The following is a 19,300-nucleotide window of genomic DNA, read 5'->3' on the forward strand; positions in this document are numbered from 1 at the left end:
GGCATTAGTGATCTCAATATTCAAATGCTCATAACTTTCTTATTATTCATTCAATCTTCCTCAAACTTTCAACAATATGTTTCTTTGATTTTTTCTTTGATATGGATTCAGCTGGTTTCAAGGGTTTCATTCTCCTTTAATATGCGTCAAAGTATCATTGAAACTACACTTTTACGAGAGGGGTTTGTAATTTCATCATTTTGGAGCAAGAAGGGTATTAACTGACTACGCCTTTCTGCCTCTGACAGACATGTGTCATCCATAACACGCAGCGCAGTGCAGTAAAGGTGTGGCGAGATCAAGTTCTCCTTAAAGGTGAGGAAAACAGACCCCACCTCAACCAAAGCCATCGTAAATCTTGAAATTAAAGGGGTAGAACACCCGAACATGACTTGTTTCTTTATAAAAAAACATTAAAAAGATAGAAAAAAATATTGGTCAAGGTTTGATAAAATTCCATCATTAAAATAAGAGAATTACATACATGTATGAATTTTCAAAATTCTAAAGTTTGTGATGTCATACATGTATGCATGCAGCCCCCCCATGATATAAATTCCATTTGATGATGGAACATGATGAATATAAATATTGTTTTTTTTAATATACATATATAGAAGGGGTATGAAAAAAAAAGTGTTTGATACATGTACATGTATATCCATGTTTGATGAAATAAAACCATTTTTTGAGAAAAGTTAAAAATACAATTTTAGGAATCGCACATTGTATATTCATGTACATGTACGGCATCACAGAATCAAATAAAAAAATCATAGAGCTTCATTATTCTTTGATGGATTTTTATCAAACCTGCAATATTATATTTTCCTCTCATTTTTCTTATTTTATGAAAGCCCCTTTCAATTTTGTTGATGCAACTTCTTATAACCGTTTTGTGCGACGTACATGTTTATTGTGACCAAAATAATGGTCCTAAATGTTCGCACAAGCAATTGTGAAAGCCCCTTCTATCAGGGTGAACTATACCTTTAATAGGACAGCCACATGTGAACAGTGTATGCAAATTATCATTTGGGGTCTGGAAAGGAGCTTACTCAAGACTACATGTAGACCTCTCGAGCAGGAGGGTAATTTGGGTTCGGAGCAATTAGTGGGGGTTGTTGTGAATTAAATGCAGACATTTAATGGGGGTATTTTATAGTGATACTGAATGGGTTTTCACTTTGTAAAGCTTATAGACTCCTGAAATTTGTCTCTGCAATGTACTATGGGTGTAATGTACTGTGAAGTGAAAGTACTTCTGTGTGATTGTGTTTATCATACATCATTTGCAAACATTGAAGACTGAAAAGCTATTTCACCTGTATTTGGAGACGGAAAGGCAGGCCCAGGCCAGCCTTCAAGCCTTGCCCCTCTCCCAGAACTCGGAGACACTTGCAAGTTCTGAAATATTCAGCAACAAATACATGTACATGTCAATGCATCAAAGTGCAAAAAGGGCTGTTTTGAATATTACTGAAACTACATATACATGTAAGAGGGCACTAGATATTAGAAGTCAAATTCAAACTCAATTGTAACACCTGAAACTCATTCCATTATTACTACACTTTTGTGATTTTTTGCTCGCACACATACAGACACAAACACAGCAAAAACGCTGGTGTTAATTTAACTCAGCCTGGTATCTACCGGTATATAGGAAAACTCCAGAGAAGTGTTGAAACAACACCAGTTTGGAATCAAACCGATATTGTTTTAACACTAATTGGTGTTGCTTTTAATGCCTATCTTGTGTTTGCCTTATGCCAAACCGGTGTTGTTTCAACACCTGGTGTTTTGCGATATAGATACCAGGCTTGTGGTGTTAAATTAACAACGGCGTTTATGCAGTGCACACTGCACACACCGTTTGAATGGGCTACACCATTTGACTTTCCCAGTTTCCCCTCATATCTGATCAGGCACATACATGTATGACTGTAAGGCCTACTCATTGGCATACCGGTACATGTACTTGTAAATTTGCATTATGGCAAGTGTCTACATGTACATGTACATGGATGTGTGGTCTTGTATATTTTGGTTGTATTCTTTTATATTATACCCTTTTTTGTTTTATAGCCTGGATTTGAGGCTAGATCGAAGCCCAATTAATCACAGAAACTAGTACATACATGTAAATACATATACAGTACATGTATGTATAGTGTGGTTTTATTTATAAATAGTCTGGAATCAAGGCTAGAAGCGTGATTAATCACAGTCATTAGGGCCCAATTTACATCAATATTGTTGATCAGCATACCAAACATGATACAAGGTAACCTATGCCTTCATTGGTGTTCAATCATACTCGCCATGTGGGTATGTCTGTCTGTGAAACTGTCATACTGTCATGACTGTGGAACATGAAAACCTCAACGCATGCTCATCAATCAATGACCACTAATGATCAGCAAGAAAGATATCCTCTCTCATTCCATCCATTAAAGGGGGAGTTCACCCTGATTAATGTTTGTTTCAGTAAGGAAAAAAAAACAAAACAAAAACAATGAAACAAACAAAAGAAACATGTTGATGAAGGTTTGGTGCAAGGATTTTTAGATAAAATAAGCGAGTAGCTCCCTCATATGAGAAAACTGACATTTTCTCAGAAAATGTGATTTTGTGCATTCAACGCATCAGAATTTTGTCATACCCGCTTTATTAGTAAAAGAAAAATAATTTTATTCATCATGAACCATAAAAATGGAAATTTATGCATGTTATAAGGCCTACAACCCAATTACTAATAATATGTGGCAGCTACTCAGAGTCCCATGGCATTCAAATTTATTCTTTGATGATCATAGATATTCATAAATCCATCACCAAATATTTTCTCTTATTTTTTTCTTTGATTATCAAAACCAATACAGTCAGGGTATCAAAACTCCCTTTTAAATGTAGATAAACACAAATACGATTGGAGCCAAGAATACCAAATGAATGAATGTAGAGAATCATTTGGTACTTTAATAGCATTTTAATGAATCCAATTTCTCATCGCCTCATGTCCAGATTGTCTGAATGATTCTGTTTACAATACAAAGCTGACACAATGGGCTTATGGCCTGGTCTGTAGGGAATTTGGGTTGTCATTATTGTACATACTAAAACTAAATACAGTATGCCTGTATTATTGATGATAGAGTCAAATAAAATGACAGAGTAAAGGTTCATTTGAGTGCAATGCACATAATACAACCACCAAGTTTGAAGTTCAACTCAATATACATGTACATGTAGATTATGCCCATGACATGGGCTAGATATTTTGACAACAGATTGAAATATAGACCTTACATGTACAAGAATGGAATGCCTATAAAAATTTGCTTTGAGAAAACAGTTACATAGAAGAATTATAATTCTGCATTGAATACTAATAGCAGTAGGATATGTTTATGCCCAACTCATAATAAAGTCAGCTTTAGGTTGAGAAGTACATACATGTAGCACATCAATGTACATAGAATTTTAAAGAAGTCCAAACAACTTAATCAGGGCATTAAAAACTCATCCATCAGCAAAATGAGGTGAAATGGACACATGCAATGATGCAAATCCTCATATTTCTCTATGAAGATATTTATTGGCTATTTTAGATGATGATTACTGTATACTATGCATAAATATGCATGTAATTAAAAAAATTATGATTGTTTACTGCTGGAGGCAATTTTTTAAATTTTTTTTTATTTTCTCTGGCTACTTTTCACAACTTACATGTAGGCCTCCTGCCTAAAATCGAAGCGTCGTGGTGTAGCGGTTCTGACTCTCGCCTTGTAATCAGAGGGTCGTGTGTTCGAATCCCACCATGGCCTAGCGTCCTTTGGCAAGGCGTTAATCCACACTTTGCCACTCTCCACCCAGGTGTTAAATGGGTACCCGGTAGGATGTGGAAGCCTATATGTAGTATACCTAGCAATTGAGTCTTGGAACTCTTGTTGGAATGCTCCTCAGGGAGTGGAGAAGGTGCATACATTGCATGCGGGCATGCAAGGATTCGATGACCGGGGTAATAATATGTCTGTAAAGCGCTTTGAGACGTCGTTCTGATGTATTAAGCGCTATATAAATGCGGAATATTATTATTATTATTAAATCTACAACATTGTAGATGCTTTAACATTGCATCAAATGGAGATTTTCCAGGACTCTTGAGCATTCCAGGGGCGAAATCACCCCAAGCCCCCTTGTAAATTTTTCCCTGTACTGTTGACGGCATTGCTTTAGTTGCCTCCTTAGGTGGTTTCAAACCGCCTCGATCACAAGAATCCCTGTTTAATTACGAGAACATTTTTAGGCTAACAAATACCCATTAATTATTCCTGCATTCACACCGCCCAGAGACATACCCTTCGGGATATATTCCTGAAGTTAGGAGCATACGCAGTATGGTCTAATAAGCAGGCAAGGCGCGAGATTCAAAACCACTAGCCCAGCAGCCACCCACGGCGCCCGCGCCCAACGACACGCTGGGCTAAAAGTTCCCGTAAATTGCTTTCACATTGCCAAAATACCTGCGACCTTGGAAAAATCCCTGCGAAAGTTCTCGTAATTTCGCCAAGTACCTACTATTTAGCGGGTATTTTCTTTCGGGGAAATTAAGCGTAGTTTGCTTTCACATTACCAAAATACCTGGTATTTTCTGATCGGGGTAACTTTCCCGATCAGAGAATACCTGGAACTGACGAACTTCGAGGCGGTCTGAAACCACCTCTTGTGATATATGTCGATGTTTGTATAGTATGAACCTTTATCATCCGCATCTTCACCATTCATTGATTAGATTCTTCTAAAAATGTTTGTACAATGGGAAGATAAATAATTGATAACAACCCAAGGCCCTCCCTCCCATGTATTCTATAATCCCTTTATAAAATATTCACCATTTAATAGCACAATGTTTTCATCTGAATATTTAATTTAAGCCCAAACAAAGAAGAGCCTTTTCATTCATGAACGCACAGGATACATTTGACTGGTAATTGTATAGACAGTCAGTGTACAGCCAAAGATGCGAGACTTGTCAATAAAATCTTGTGTATGGCATATTGCATCTCATACCGTCTTCAAGGGGGTACTATTAAATGTATAATACTGTATCATAGTGCACCATATAAGAAACCAGATTATGAAACTCTATGTCTTGCGATTACCAGTAATGGAATTCATATCTTCCCCCTCATCTTCTCTGTATTGAATACTTAATTGGAGATGATTTCTCAAATTTCATTTTGATAGCAACTATTAAATGACCCGCTTGTCCTTATCCCGATATCAATTCATGCCCGGTCTTCTCTTTGTGAACGAAATGAGTGAGTCACCCTGAAACCTGTAATGAACAAAAACCGCAAGGTCTGTGTTTTTGGTTGAGTTTCTGTAAACTTTAACAGGTCAATTTTATATTGACTCAAAGCATCTCAGGTTTTATCTGTAGGATGTCCAGGTGTAAAAAAAGCTTTTTGTTTGATCCTTGTGTGCAGTCATGTGTATATTGTACAGCATTATACATTTACCCGCATAAGTGCAGAAGAAGCTATTTATTTTATTCATTAAAAGCCTATTCTACATGTACCTAAATAGTTGATATGACTCATCTAAATTATTCCAAAAGAAACTTGATACTAGTGCTAATCTATGTAAAAGTAGTTTTGCTTTTGCTTCCTTATTTGGAGGATGCCATGCGATTTCAAACTTTATTGTTATTGTTGAATACATTACAGAAAAATGTAGGCTCTACGGTGTAATCAATTTCCATAATACTACTTGATATTAAATAGTGTATAGTAGATATAACTGAAGTTGGGATTTATTTAGCTTTTTAAGCTGATGATTAGAAATTAATTAATTCATCATATAGTATAGCTCAGTGCATTTCTTTGATCATTGATCACATTTGATAATCTAAAGGCGGACTTCGATTTTACATGTACATTGTACATGTACTAAGATTTCAAAAGACTTTTTAGCATTGTGCAGTGAAGTCTTTCAGGGAGTGATTTCACCTTAAATTTATATTCGTTGATAATTTGTTTTCATACCCTTTTTTTGTACTGACATTTGGACCCTTTTTCAATTTCAATTTCTACATGTAGGCCTTCATTGGTTTATAGGTTGAGCTGATGTAAGTTTTTGATTAATGTGACACCATAGGCCTATAAAGCATAATTAATGAATTACATGTAATTTTCATAAATTTCTCTATACAAATACTGAGAGGAGGTATGTCATTAAAAATCATTCCTTTTTTTCTTTCACAGAGTCCGGACTACTGGGTGCAAGTTCACAGTTTAGCGAGTCAGAACGAGGGCGGTATACTTGATATTGATGATGTTGTCTCAGACGTAGCTGATGACCGTGAAAAGGTATTCAATCTAGAATTGAAAAATAATAATTAATTTTAATCATGTGAGGTGATTCGGTGTAGTGGATATCTCAATGGACCATGGGCTAATTATTGCATCCGAGATGTATTCCTGCACTCTGGAAATACCCCATGCGTGAAACTTCACAAATTATCTCAGTAAAAACTGACAGCACCATGCCTTTGAATTTTATTTGAAACCTACCGTATTCGCTTCATGTATCATTGGTCTAGTCGAGCATAGGCCCTATGTTTCATTTGTTTTTGATAAGTCATGTCCTTGAGGAAGATGGTTTTATGCTTTGTTTCCCCAAATCTACATGTTAATATGCAGTAAATTGCTACTTTAATGATAATGATGAGAGAGTAATCATCATCTCATAATTCTAATGAATAATTTCAGTTTTATTAGGTAAAACATATAGGCTCCTGTATTGGCCTATTATATTTTGTAGTTAATGTTTTAGCGGTGCAACAGTTAGGCCTACACTTTGTGAAAATTAAAGACCTTTGTGATATGCAGGATATAATATTCCTGTTACTTTTATCAATTTATATTGAAAAAATCTGCAATGAAGAATTTACTTTTCAAAATTCAAAGACTATTTGCTGAGATGTATTAAAGGATGTCGGGATTTTTAGCATGTGAAAGCAAATTACAATTTATAATGTGAGGAAAAAAGATTGTGCAGCCTTTTACAGGAATGTAATACCCCTTTCATAAACCCAATAAAACCCAATTATGCGACTAATAGCAGCATAATGTGGTCGTAAAATCAGAGGAGGACAAGAGTTATCCGCATTATTCTGATGCTGCTATTATCCGCATAATAGCGGCATCGGGACAAGATTTTGAGTTTATGAACGTATTTCCAAATAATGCGGATAATTGTCATGGTGCGGTCACAAGGTCACCCTTTTTCAACACAACCGCATCGGAGGGGGCGTGTCCAGTTGTCATGACAATTATCCACCTTTTTCAGGACGGGCGCTCGTAAAAATAATGCGGATAATTTTTGGAGTTTGTGAACGCAATTTTTATAGTTTGTGAACGCAATTTTTATTGAATTATCCGCATTACTCTTAGGCGGCTAATTGGAGGATAGGTTTTGGAAGAGCCGTGGTGTAGTGGTTCTGACTCTCGCCTTGTAAACAGAGGGTCGTGTGTTCGAATCCCACCGCGTTCTAGCGTCCTTTGGCAAGGCGTTAATCCACACTTTGCCACTCTCGACCCAGGTGCTAAATTGGTACCCGGTAGGATGCGAAAGATATTGTGTATGTTTGAATTTGCCAGCGCCATAATGAGGCTGCGATGAATGCTCCCCAGGGTGTGGAAATTGTGCACATTTTGTGCGGGATTGAAATGAATCCAATGAGCGGGGTAATAAAATGCTGTAACGTGCTTTGAGCCATTCTGGGAAAAGCGCTATAAAAAATTGGCTATTATTATTATTAATATTGTTTGCCAGCTCATTACAACCACGACTTCAGCTGGTTCATGTGTGGATGAACAAGTCCTCCCAATTTACTTCAGATATTTTTATTTAAATATTTATATATAAAGGTCAAGTCCACCCCAGAAAAATTTTGATTTGAATATATAGAGAAAAATCAAACAGGCATAATAATGAAAATTTGATAAAAATCGGATGTAAAATAAGAAAGTTATGACGTTCTAAAATTTCACTTATATTTCTCAAAAAAGTTATATGCACAACTCAGTGGCATGCAAATATTAAAGAGAGTCGATGATGTCCATCACTCAATATATTTTTTTTTGTTTGAATTATACAATATTTCAATTTTTTTACCAATTTAACAGCAAGGACCAACTTAACTGAACCATAAAGTGTTATAACAATGGTAATACCCCATGTTCAGGGAGGAATAAAACTTTGTTTCACAGGACAATGAGGAGAAAATTAGAATATTCCCTATTTCATATAATAAAATACAAAAGAAATAGTGAGTGGATGACGTCATCAGTCTCCTCATTTGCATACCCACCAGGATGTGCATATAACTGTTTTTTTTAAATAAAGCAAAATCTAAAATGTCATAACCTTCTTATTTTACATTCGATTTTGATGAAATTTTCAGTGTTATTCTTGTTGGATTTTTCTTTTTTTATTCAAATCAACTTTTTGTTGGTGTGGACTTGTCCTTTAAATATTTATATTTAAAGATAAACGAGTGTGTTTCGAGAACCTTGCAGTAAATGCTCATTTCATGAGAAAGTCTGTAAATCCAAGGTTAATTGTCATTATATCATCGTAGAAAGGGATCTGGTACAGTATAAAAACTGAACTTTTTGAAAACATGAAATCTAAAGCTGAAAAACATCAAACTGTAGATTGCCAACACAGATACATGAAAGCACACGTGGGACAGTGTAATATTATTGCTTGAAAAAGAAGGCCATACATGTATATCCGGCTGGAAGGAATGTTGTGATTAGTAATCACTAATTTTGAAATCGTTACTACAACTGGCATTTTATCTTTTAAGAGCAACCTTTTTTTTTTCTTTCAGTGGAATGCATGTCTTGTTATCACTGTTGTGACATGTTCTTTCATATGTGGGTTAAGCCTGAAACTCCTTTTTCATGCCTCGCCCCCAAAACATGTTTCAACTTCTAATTTGAAGTTGAGAGATTCGGCCTTGAAATCAATTCCCTAAGAATGCAATGACCTTTCATATTACGACCGTAAATTTGCCGATTGTGATTTTTCTCTCCTCATTTTACTGTCAAGCGTTCTCTGTCATATCTGTGTAGCATGAATGGATGATTTAAATCTTGACGAATTGGGGCAATCAAAATGGATATAATTCTGTCTTCGGCAACGCTCCCTTTTAGGCTATCATGGCATCTATTCGAGTAAATCCGGGTTATTGACAAAAATATCTGTAATAATTCTTTATCAAATTTGGTTTATGAGAACCTAACTACTACTATACAGATGAAATCAGATAGGGGACCTACGTACGGTACCATAGACCGGCAAACACAATAAATTCAGTGGTAAGTGGATGAAAATGAACCGAAATATGTAGGGCAGGCCAAAGCAGGGTTAACTTGATGGGTATAATGATAATTGCTCAAAAAGTTCCAAGCGCAAGAAGATAATAGAGCTTTTGAAATAGCAGATGGTGTGTATTCCTTCAGCAAGACATTAATCCAAATTGTGCTGCACTCAACCCAGGTGAGGTGATGGTGCAGCCCCTATAGTTTATACCTGGCAGGATTACATGTACCAGTACGTGTAATTCCTTAAAAACTGTAAAAACTGTGGTTTTAAAATGACATTGGTTGGTGTCTCTTGAGGACCACACCCTGGGGTGTTAAAATTACAACCTACATGTAGATATTGAACATAACACCAGAGAGTGTAAATGTAACAACCAAATGTGTTGTAATACTAATAACACTGTTAATTTAATACCAGATTAAAATAACAGGTGTGGTCCTCTATGGACACTGGTTAATACCACAGTTTTGCTGTGAATGAACAAGTGCTTGAAATGGCTAGCTCGAGTTAGAGCCGCAGTAATGCGCCTCACAATTGATTATATCTTGATAGATGTTGGTCCAAAAAGCCTATTATTATTGTCAATATAAAAAAGAAAGTTGTATGAACTGTGAAAAAATGCCACTGAAGCATGTATAGAAATTTGACAATTTTTGAAGGAGCATGTGAAATTGGATTTTGTGTAGGTTTATAGGCCTACATCTTTTTTTCTACACAGATCAAATCAGTGGAATTTGATTTCCATCTTGAGTATGGAAACACTTCAAAACCGCAGTGCTTGATGATTTTGAGATATTTAATCTCGCCTGAGGTGTATAGATATATGATCCTGGAAGGTGGGATTCAAAGTTTAACCTTTGACCTGAGGTGACCTTCAACCAATCAACACCAAACTGTGTCCAATTAGTTATTTAGCTGAATCTGTCAAGTGTCAATTGGCACTGGGGAGAGAAGTGGCTATGAATGTGATGATTTGACATTTTCTTCCTGTTCTTTCGTCTGAAGTTTGAATCACCAGTTTACAATTACCACAACAGTTGCATAATGCATGCGCTTTCCTGTCATTCAAGTCAATCAAGTTCTTCATGTTGGAGGCCAGAGCATTGAACAGTTTAGGGCAATACATGTAGGGCAAAAAAAAAAGAGACAAAATTTTTTTATGTATTGAATTCAGTGGAAAGAAGCGAAAAATGAATTAGTTAAAAAATCAAAATTAATATTATATTGGGGAAGCGGGGGGGGGGGGGAGATTTGTTTGATATAGACCTTGACTTTGGACTGCTGAACATGCTTATTTATGTTCCATGTTTAGCCTGTTACAGGTAAGATTGTAACCATGAATAAATTATCCCAAGCAGTGTCTCTAAATGCATATATTCACTAGGGAAATTTGCTGGATTATTTGTGAAATTGAAATATCTCATTATTTTGCAAAAAATCCTAAGTTGACTTGGGATTGTGATCTTCATCAATGAAATATGCCGCTAGTTGAGTCTACATTGCAAATTGTCACAAGGTTGCTCTGAACGGTAGCCTACAACTTGCCTGATCAGTAATCGAACTTCAAAGGGCAGTTTGAAAACTTTCGATGTGGTTGTTGTGTCCAAAATATTTGGATACACATTGTTGGAGTTCTGTCATCAGGTCGGGAATAGCAGGAGAGGCTTTCTGTTGACCCGTTAAACACCCACTTCTCCAGCGCCCTGCCCATGCCGGTATGGCATCCTTGTCCTCGTTTGTAAACAAATACTTCAAGAATCTGACAAGTTGTTTCACTTCATTACACCTTCTTGACTCCTGCCAAGACTACACACCCTCATAGCTTTAGGCGATCCAAACTTTTCTTCACTCCTCTTCATCATTTCAGCGGTAAGGTTGTGGCATTTCTTGAGATTGGAAGTCGAAAATGCAGTGCAGTGCTCGTTAGTGTACATGCGTACATGTACGTAGAGACAGTGATTTCCGTTTAAAAAAAATTGTCTTTTCCATTTCTGAACATCTGTAATTCCGTTTCAACTTGATCTAAAAATGGAAATTCTGTTTTGTCACTGAAAATGTTCACAGCAAAACCTGAATTCCGTTATGCAAAGGTGAATTCCATGAATTTTTACATGAAAAGTATATAAGCCCCAAACGGAATTTCCATTTTATTTTTTACCGGTAAAATGGAAAATCACTGTCCCTATGTACGTAGTACAAAAGTTAAAAACTCAAGATCAGTATGTTCACAAATTTTATACAAGAGACAAGTATTCCATACTGAAATACATGTACCTGTACATTTAAAGTCCTGCAGGTAATCTTGAATATAAAGTTCACCTTGTTGTAAAGATGGAATGTAGAATCAATTTCTTAGACCAGGGTCATGTACATGTAACACAAAGGTTAGTAATTAATTTGCATGCTTGCTTTTTACGATTGATTTTACATCGTACATGTACATGTAGTCAGTGCAATCGATTTGACTCTGTCAAGGTTACCTGTAGTTTTACCATGATATTGGTAGACAGATTAATTTGAAGTGAATGTTTTTGCCTTTTCCTGGCATGTAATTGCATTTTGTAATCTTAATTTTTGTTGGTTGTTTGAATTTTAAGATCGATCAATCATACTTTGATTGCCATATATACATTGATTGACATAGGCCTATATGTACATGTATGCACACTACATACAGGCCTCCTTGTACGTTTATGTACTCACAATTGAAGGTGTAAGATTTTTTTATAAACCCACATTCAGCCATGGTCTAGATCCTTCATCATCTTGGAGGACACTTAACCAGAAAGAAAAACCACAGTTCATGTTTACACCTTCAGTCTTCCATCTTCAAAACAGTTTCAACCACAAACCTCCCACCACACATTATAAAGACATTGGATGTGTGTTAAGGGGATGGTCCGGGCTGAAAGTAATTATAGCTTAATAAATACAGTAGAATTCACTGAGCAAAATGCTGAAAATTTCATCAAAATCGGATAACAAATAACAAAGTTATTTAATTTTAAAGTTTAGCAATATTTTGTGAAAACAGTCGTCATGAATATTCATTAGGTGGGCTGATGATGTCACATCTCCACTTGTTCTTTTGTAATTTATTATATGAAATTAGGTTTATTCAAATTTTTTCCTCCAAGAACTAGAAAAATTTGATTGACAACTGATTTAGTGCATTAGATATTTATTGCTGCAACTTATTTCATTATAAGGGAGACATATATTATTCACACAAGTATGAAATAATGAAAAATTTATTATTTTATGTACATGTAATGTAATAGCATAAGAAAACAGAAAGTGAGGATGTGACATCATCAGCCGACCAAATGAATATTCATGACAACTGTTTTCACAAAATATTGCTAAACTTTAAACTTCAAAAACTTTATTATTTGTTATCCGATTTTGATGAAATGTTCGGTATTTTGTTCAGTGAATTCTACTCTAACTATTAAGATATAAATATTTTCAGCCCGGACCATCCCTTTAAAGTGCTTGTTAGTGTTGATTTTTTTCTTACAGTTTTGAAGTGTCTGTGGATGCTTGTGATCATAAAAAATTGTTGCTTTCATATGTGCATTTAAATCACTCAAGGTCATTTTTTTTAATAGATATTAGAGGCTAAAAAAGAGAAATCATCAATGAAATTTGCTAGAACCTGTGTCAAGTATCTGTGCAAGATTTTGTGGGAACATTCCTCCTTTTAAGGAATTTTCCTGACACTGGTAGATGTGTAGAATATGTGGTGATGGAGATACAAACACAGATATGATGGACTTTGAAAATTTTTTTTGTAAGAATACATACATGTACATGTACACATGCTTGAGTCAAATTTAAAACTTAAAAGAGAACCATAGAATGTAATTTCCATTCTAACCTTTAAAATATTGTGGTTTTCTATTACATGATTTTGTGAGAATTTATAATAAAACAGAGATACCTTGGAAGTAGCAAGGCTAAGCAAGCCAAGTCAGCGGTTTTCCTGTTAAGGTTACATGAGAGTTCTCCAGAGAAAATAAACTTGGAAAGAAAATGTCCTCCTGTGGGTGTGTGTGTTTGGACAAGAAAACAGATAAGATAGCATAGCAGATGGCCATTAACATATCAGTAGTGGAGGTATACAAACCAAGTCATTTGTAAACACATTAAATTGTAAACAGTGCATTGTGCATGGATGCACTCCCCAAACAACCACAGCTTTTGCCTTGAAGGGGAGATGGAGTCCCGTTTCCTTTCATATATGCTTTTCACACTGCACTTTTTCCCTTAACCCCAGGAAATTGGTGGGGCTAAGGGGGGGCCCCACCAATTTCCCAGAGTTAAGCTTAGCCCGCTTCGTTTCACACCTCATTTTGGCAAAGTGGGCTAGCACGGAAAATAGTATGGTACTATCTGGCCCTGCAAAAAAGCAGGGTTAGCCGGCTTATTGTGGTGCTAGCACCACTATTGCGGTGCTAAGAGATGCAGTGTGAAACGAAACAGGGCTAAGGAAAAGTGGGGCTAAAGCATTAGCCAATCACAGAAGTCGAAATTGCACGTTAATCGCCCTCTGTATGGTAAAACATCAATATTCATGAGCTGTGTGATTGCCCGGGGTTAAGGCGTTAACCCCAGCTACATGTAAGCAAATTGTATGGGGTTAAGAAAGACAGTGAATAAAAAAAAAGATAGTATGGGGTTAAGGATAGTCCGGGGTTAAGGATAGTATTAGTATGGGGTTAAGGAAATGCAGTGTGAAAAGCATAATAGTACACCAAAGTCAAAACCAGGCCCATTTACACATCACAGGAACTTTTCTAATACCCCCTTTCATATTGGCCTCTTCCTTTTTCCCCGGCGAACTTCTCCGGCGCGCATTCCTCACTTCCCGGGAGAAGAGAAATATGTGCCCTTCCGCACTGACGTCTCTTCCCTGGCGAAAGTCAACGGGCGACTTACTTGGGTGGAAGTAAGTGCAGACCAGGGTCAATGAAGGCGCATTTTTTTAAATTTTCCAATATCGCAATATAGCATACAATGTTACTCCAATGGCCCTAGCTGAACAAGCTTGGCACATGCACAACGAACGAAAAGAAAATTGTATACATTACTTCTTATCAGTTACAATGTAGTAAAAGTGTCAAAAAGTTTGAATTACAACACATTTAAGAAATACTTTTTTAGAACAAAATGTAAAAAAATCTGTGTATTCTGATATTTTCAGTGCATTTTTAACATGTAAAAGACACTTTCATAATAAATATTGTATAGTATAAAAAGGAAACTGTATGTTCGAGGGTATTTGACTGTATGGATTGATTGACCATCCGCTTTCTTCAGGGGATTTCGGGGATATGAATTTTGACCTCTGACCTCATTAAAGTGGAGAATGAAAGGGGTTTAAATTCATTGTAGTGATCAGGGAATTTTACTTTTCATTACATCTTTAAAAACATATTTCTATAAAATCTGTTTCAAATCATGATTCTAGAGTAAAAAAGGCGAGTAAACAAGCCTAACTGATGTCAAATTATCAACAGAATATTGAAGATGCCTTGAATGACATAAAGTGGAATGTGTGTATTGTCTTTGTTCCCATGTATCATGAATTAAATTTTTTTTATTGAAATATCATTTTCTCAAGAAAATTGAAAATGGGTTTTATTGTACCTTCAGTAGTACATGCAACAGACAAAGAATTTTTTTAGTCATCTTGAATCATTAAAAAAATGAAACTTACAATACGCATTAATATATGGGACAGCTTTTGTACATGTATGTATATGACATCACAAATCCAAAACTTAAAATTCTAATAACTCTCTTAATCTTTAATAGATTTTCCTCAAACCTTCACCAATTTTTTAAATATTTTTTTCTGCTATTTTTACAACAAACTTTTCTTTAGGTTGAACTCCCCCTTTAAGACCTTGTCACAAATGCAGACACTACAATTTCTGAATTCTGTATAAACCCTTTCATCAATTCACCATCAAATGGTCAGAATCAGAAAAGTGTCAACCAGGCATTAAAAATTGTGTTGATTAGTTCCGAAATAATCTGCCCTATATTTTAACGAGTACAGCAAGGGAATAGTGCAGAATATTGCCATGGTAACTGCTAGCTATAAAGCAAGCAGATTCCACGTTATTTACTGAGGTCAAGTGTAGTGTGGACGTTTGACAAGGAAAAAATACACGGAGGCTAGGGACAACTTGGCCCCCGAAATGCTCGAAAGAACCCTTCGAACTTGAATAAGGAGCCCTGGAAATCTCCCATTCGTTTCAATGTAAAGCTTATCCAATGTTGCAAATTAAGGCAGTACCGGTAATTCTTGAAAAGTACATACATATACAAGTATCTCTGTATCTGTATCTGTCCGTTGAAGTACAATCACCAGCATCTGGTTGTCGCGCACGTTTGGGTTTAGGGGTCAAGCGCTAAACACAGTTAATTTTGGTAGTGTGCTTTTGAGACGAGGGTGTTTATGTCCAAACTTTCAAGTTTGAGTTTGAATACTCCTACATCTTTAGAATTTCTGATATCCTCACCAAAAAGGTTCCATTCTGGGATGGTCTTGGGATACAGGGAGTGTCGGTAGCATTCTTTATTTGATCTTATATTATAATGTTGTATTTGAGAGTTCCCTTTTGTCTGGTTCGATATCTACAACTGGTTGGGTTTTGAGATTGAAGGTGGGCTGATATGTTGGAGGGTACAAATCCATGTGTCTCTTTGTACAAGGTTGTCAGTCTAGCCTTACTTCTGCGGACTTTCAGTGTGTCCCACTTTAGTTTTTGTAGCATCTTGGTGACACTAGATTCCCAAGTACATGTAGTCCCCCGAAAATAAAAAGATTTGCTTGTGGACTAATCTGGGGCCCGTTTCATAAAGGACTTACAACTGTTGTGACTTTGCCATTATGACAACTACCATGGTAACAGGGCTCATCAGCCAATCAGAATCAAGGTTCCCATGGTAGTTGCCATAATGGCACAGTTACAGCAGTTGCAAGTCCTTTATTTAACGGGCCCCAGGTCCTTGCCCTTATATTTCAAATCCATTTTTTTTTTTTTGGGGGGGGGGAAACAGTTTGCCCGTTATTTGTGGCATGTACATGTAGACTGTACCCATGAATTAATGAAAGGGATCATCTTAATAGGGAGAGTGTATTGCTATTTACCCACTCATGAAGAAACCGGTGTGTTGGCTCAGTTGGTAGACCGTCCGTATTACAATCGGTAGTAAGGGGGTTCAAACCCCGGCAGCGTCGGACCAAAAGACGTAAAAAGGTGGGAGTTGCTGCTACCCTGTTTGGCGTTCAACATTTAAGGGATAGAGCCTTGTCTATCTGAAGTGGTACAGTGGCTGCCGGTCCCACGTCACAATCAATTGGGCAAAATCAATTTTCAGAATATTTCTATTCTCAGATTTCTATTTCGAATAATAAAATACAAATTTTCATATTCATTTTTTTCATTCAATACAAATTACAGATTTGCTTCATGATAATCCCTGATTTTTTTCATGGATGTTAAAATCATTATTTGCTGTCAGTTTGTCTGAGATGTCTCAATTCAAATCTCATAGAATGATGGGTAAATAACTATGCCCGCCTAAAAAACCCTTGTATCCAAAGCTCCAGGTCCTCTTCAACGCTTCCTTGAAACATTGCTTGAAAATTATGCAAAACCCTGGAGACACATCAGCTATTCAGCCCTGAAAATCAGATAAATTACTTAGCAGCTTATACAGGATCTACACGTTGTAGATTGTTGCTGTTACAAGCTAGTGAATCAATCATGCAAGCTCTCCATGGGTAATATATAGGCTGGCGTTGCACGAATGCAATGAATATTACATACCGGTACTGCCAAGTCTTCCCCTGATCATAGCCAACACAATTGAATGAAAGGGCACACGCAGCCGCTGTAGGGTAACTCGGGCGGCGATCCACCTGCGCTGGAAGGCAATTGACTTAGTGCTTGAATAATTGGAATAATTCAAATGACCATACTGTAAATTGGCGCAGCTTTCTGTGCAACTTATAGTTGCATGGTAGTAATATAGCTTGATCCTATTATTGGTATGCACTTTCCATATATGAATTATTACAGTGAAGGGGGAAGAGGATGAGCACTATTTTGCGGAAGGAGGTATTTACTTATATTTTATAAAGACTACATTTTGTAAATAGCATTATTTAGGCAATTCTTATTTAGAAAGCATTAAAATATTTGCATAAAGTCAACAGTATTAGAAGTAAAATAACATATCGTCGGATACACTACTGTATTTCAGTTGTAACTATAAACAGATTTCCTCAGTGAAAAAATAGCTGACCAATAGTCTGTTAAAGGCCTACCCATACACAGAAATAGGAGTATGAACAAAGTGTAATCTTTTGGTTGATATTCCTACTTTCAACTAATACCCCTTTCATATTGCGCCTTTCACCGGCGAACTTCACCGGCGAAGTTCGCCAGCGAAGGGGAAAGTGTCCAGTATGAAAGGTACACAGGAGAACTTCACCGGTGAAGTTCGCCGGTGAACTTCTCCACCTCTAGAGGTGGAGAACTTCGCCGGCGAAACTGTTTCACCGGTGAAGTTCGCCGGTGAAAAGGCCAGTATGAAAGCAAACCGGAGAACTTCTCCTCTTTAATGACGTCAGAGGTCAATTTTTTTCTCTCCCAAAGTCCCCTGCACCGAGATTCCGCGCGCGATAGTTGCAAGCTCAGCTGAATGCTATGGCCAAGTAGATACCCTCGAAATTTTTTTTTTTTTAACTAACAATATTTATTAAAAAGCACTTTTTACATGTATAAAATGCGCTAAGATATAAAAACAAGGTGATATTGTTTGTTTTTATCGTAATACTTCCAAAATATGTTGTAATTAATTTTTTTGATACCTTTTTGTAATAGGTTAGAAGTAATGTTTACAATTTTCTTTCGTTTGTTCTGCAATCGCCCGTTGACTTTCGCCGGGGAAGAAATGTCAGTGCAAAAGGGTACATTTTTTTCTTCGCCGGGGAAGTGAGGAATGCGAGGCGGAGAAGTTCGCCGGTGAAAAATGAAGAGGGCACTATGAAAGGGGTATAAGAGTACATGTACCCCTGTTTGAAATATGGCAGTCCCAGAAAGACGGTGCATTCACGGAATTAATCCTGTCAGGTACCCATTCACCTCACCTGGGTCGAGTGCAGCACAATGTGGATAAATTTCTTGCTGAAGGAAAACACACCATGACTGGGTAGTCTGCTGTGCAAACCCTTCGCTCGAGTGTAGGGTCTAAATGTGCAGCCTACTCATGCCCTGAGTACTGAAAGCCCTGAATTGAAACAGCAAGTTTTGTATGTGCTAGTCTTTGGGTGGAGACACACTTGCTGATCAAAGTTTCAATCAGGGTCTGTGCCTGCAGAGTAATGACTGGGATTCGGACCCACGTCCCTCTGATTGCAAGACGAGAGTCGTAACCACTGGACCATCATGCCTCCACACAATCTATTGCATCGATTGTGTACATAGTCGATTGTGAAAATCATCAAGGGTCCGGTCGCACAAAGAGTTGCAATTAAACGCAACTTAATGAAATATCAACTTCAAGCCTACATGTAAGTCCCGAATGCGCGCTTTTGATTGGTTGGATTCAGAGGTTACAAATGATTTAAACTATTTTAGAGTTGTGTATGATTGCAACTCGTTCTACATGTACAACTGGCCTTTTGGGGCCGTTTCATAAAGCTGTTCGTAAGTTTAAGAACGACTGGTGATCCTTTCTTACGCGCTAAACCATCGACGATTCAATATACCACTTACCGCAAGAAGGGATCAACAGTCGTTCTTAAAGTCGCTCTTAACTTACGAACAGCTTTATGAAACACCCACCCGATCAATCATTATTGCTCAGT

The 19,300-nt window shown here is 36.8% G+C and overlaps 1 protein-coding gene across 1 annotated transcript in view; it reads left to right on the forward strand.

Moving 5' to 3' along the window:
* LOC135156437 (partitioning defective 3 homolog) overlaps positions 1-19,300 on the forward strand; it is a 47,939-nt gene that overhangs the window by 13,287 nt on the left and 15,352 nt on the right. Inside the window, exon 2 of the mRNA XM_064108924.1 lies at positions 6,276-6,380. Coding sequence (XP_063964994.1) covers positions 6,276-6,380 — 105 coding nt within the window. The remainder of the gene's footprint in view (positions 1-6,275; positions 6,381-19,300) is intronic.

The sequence above is a fragment of the Lytechinus pictus genome, chromosome 13 (genome assembly GCF_037042905.1).
Source record: "Lytechinus pictus isolate F3 Inbred chromosome 13, Lp3.0, whole genome shotgun sequence".
Classification (NCBI taxonomy): Eukaryota; Metazoa; Echinodermata; class Echinoidea; order Temnopleuroida; family Toxopneustidae; genus Lytechinus; species Lytechinus pictus.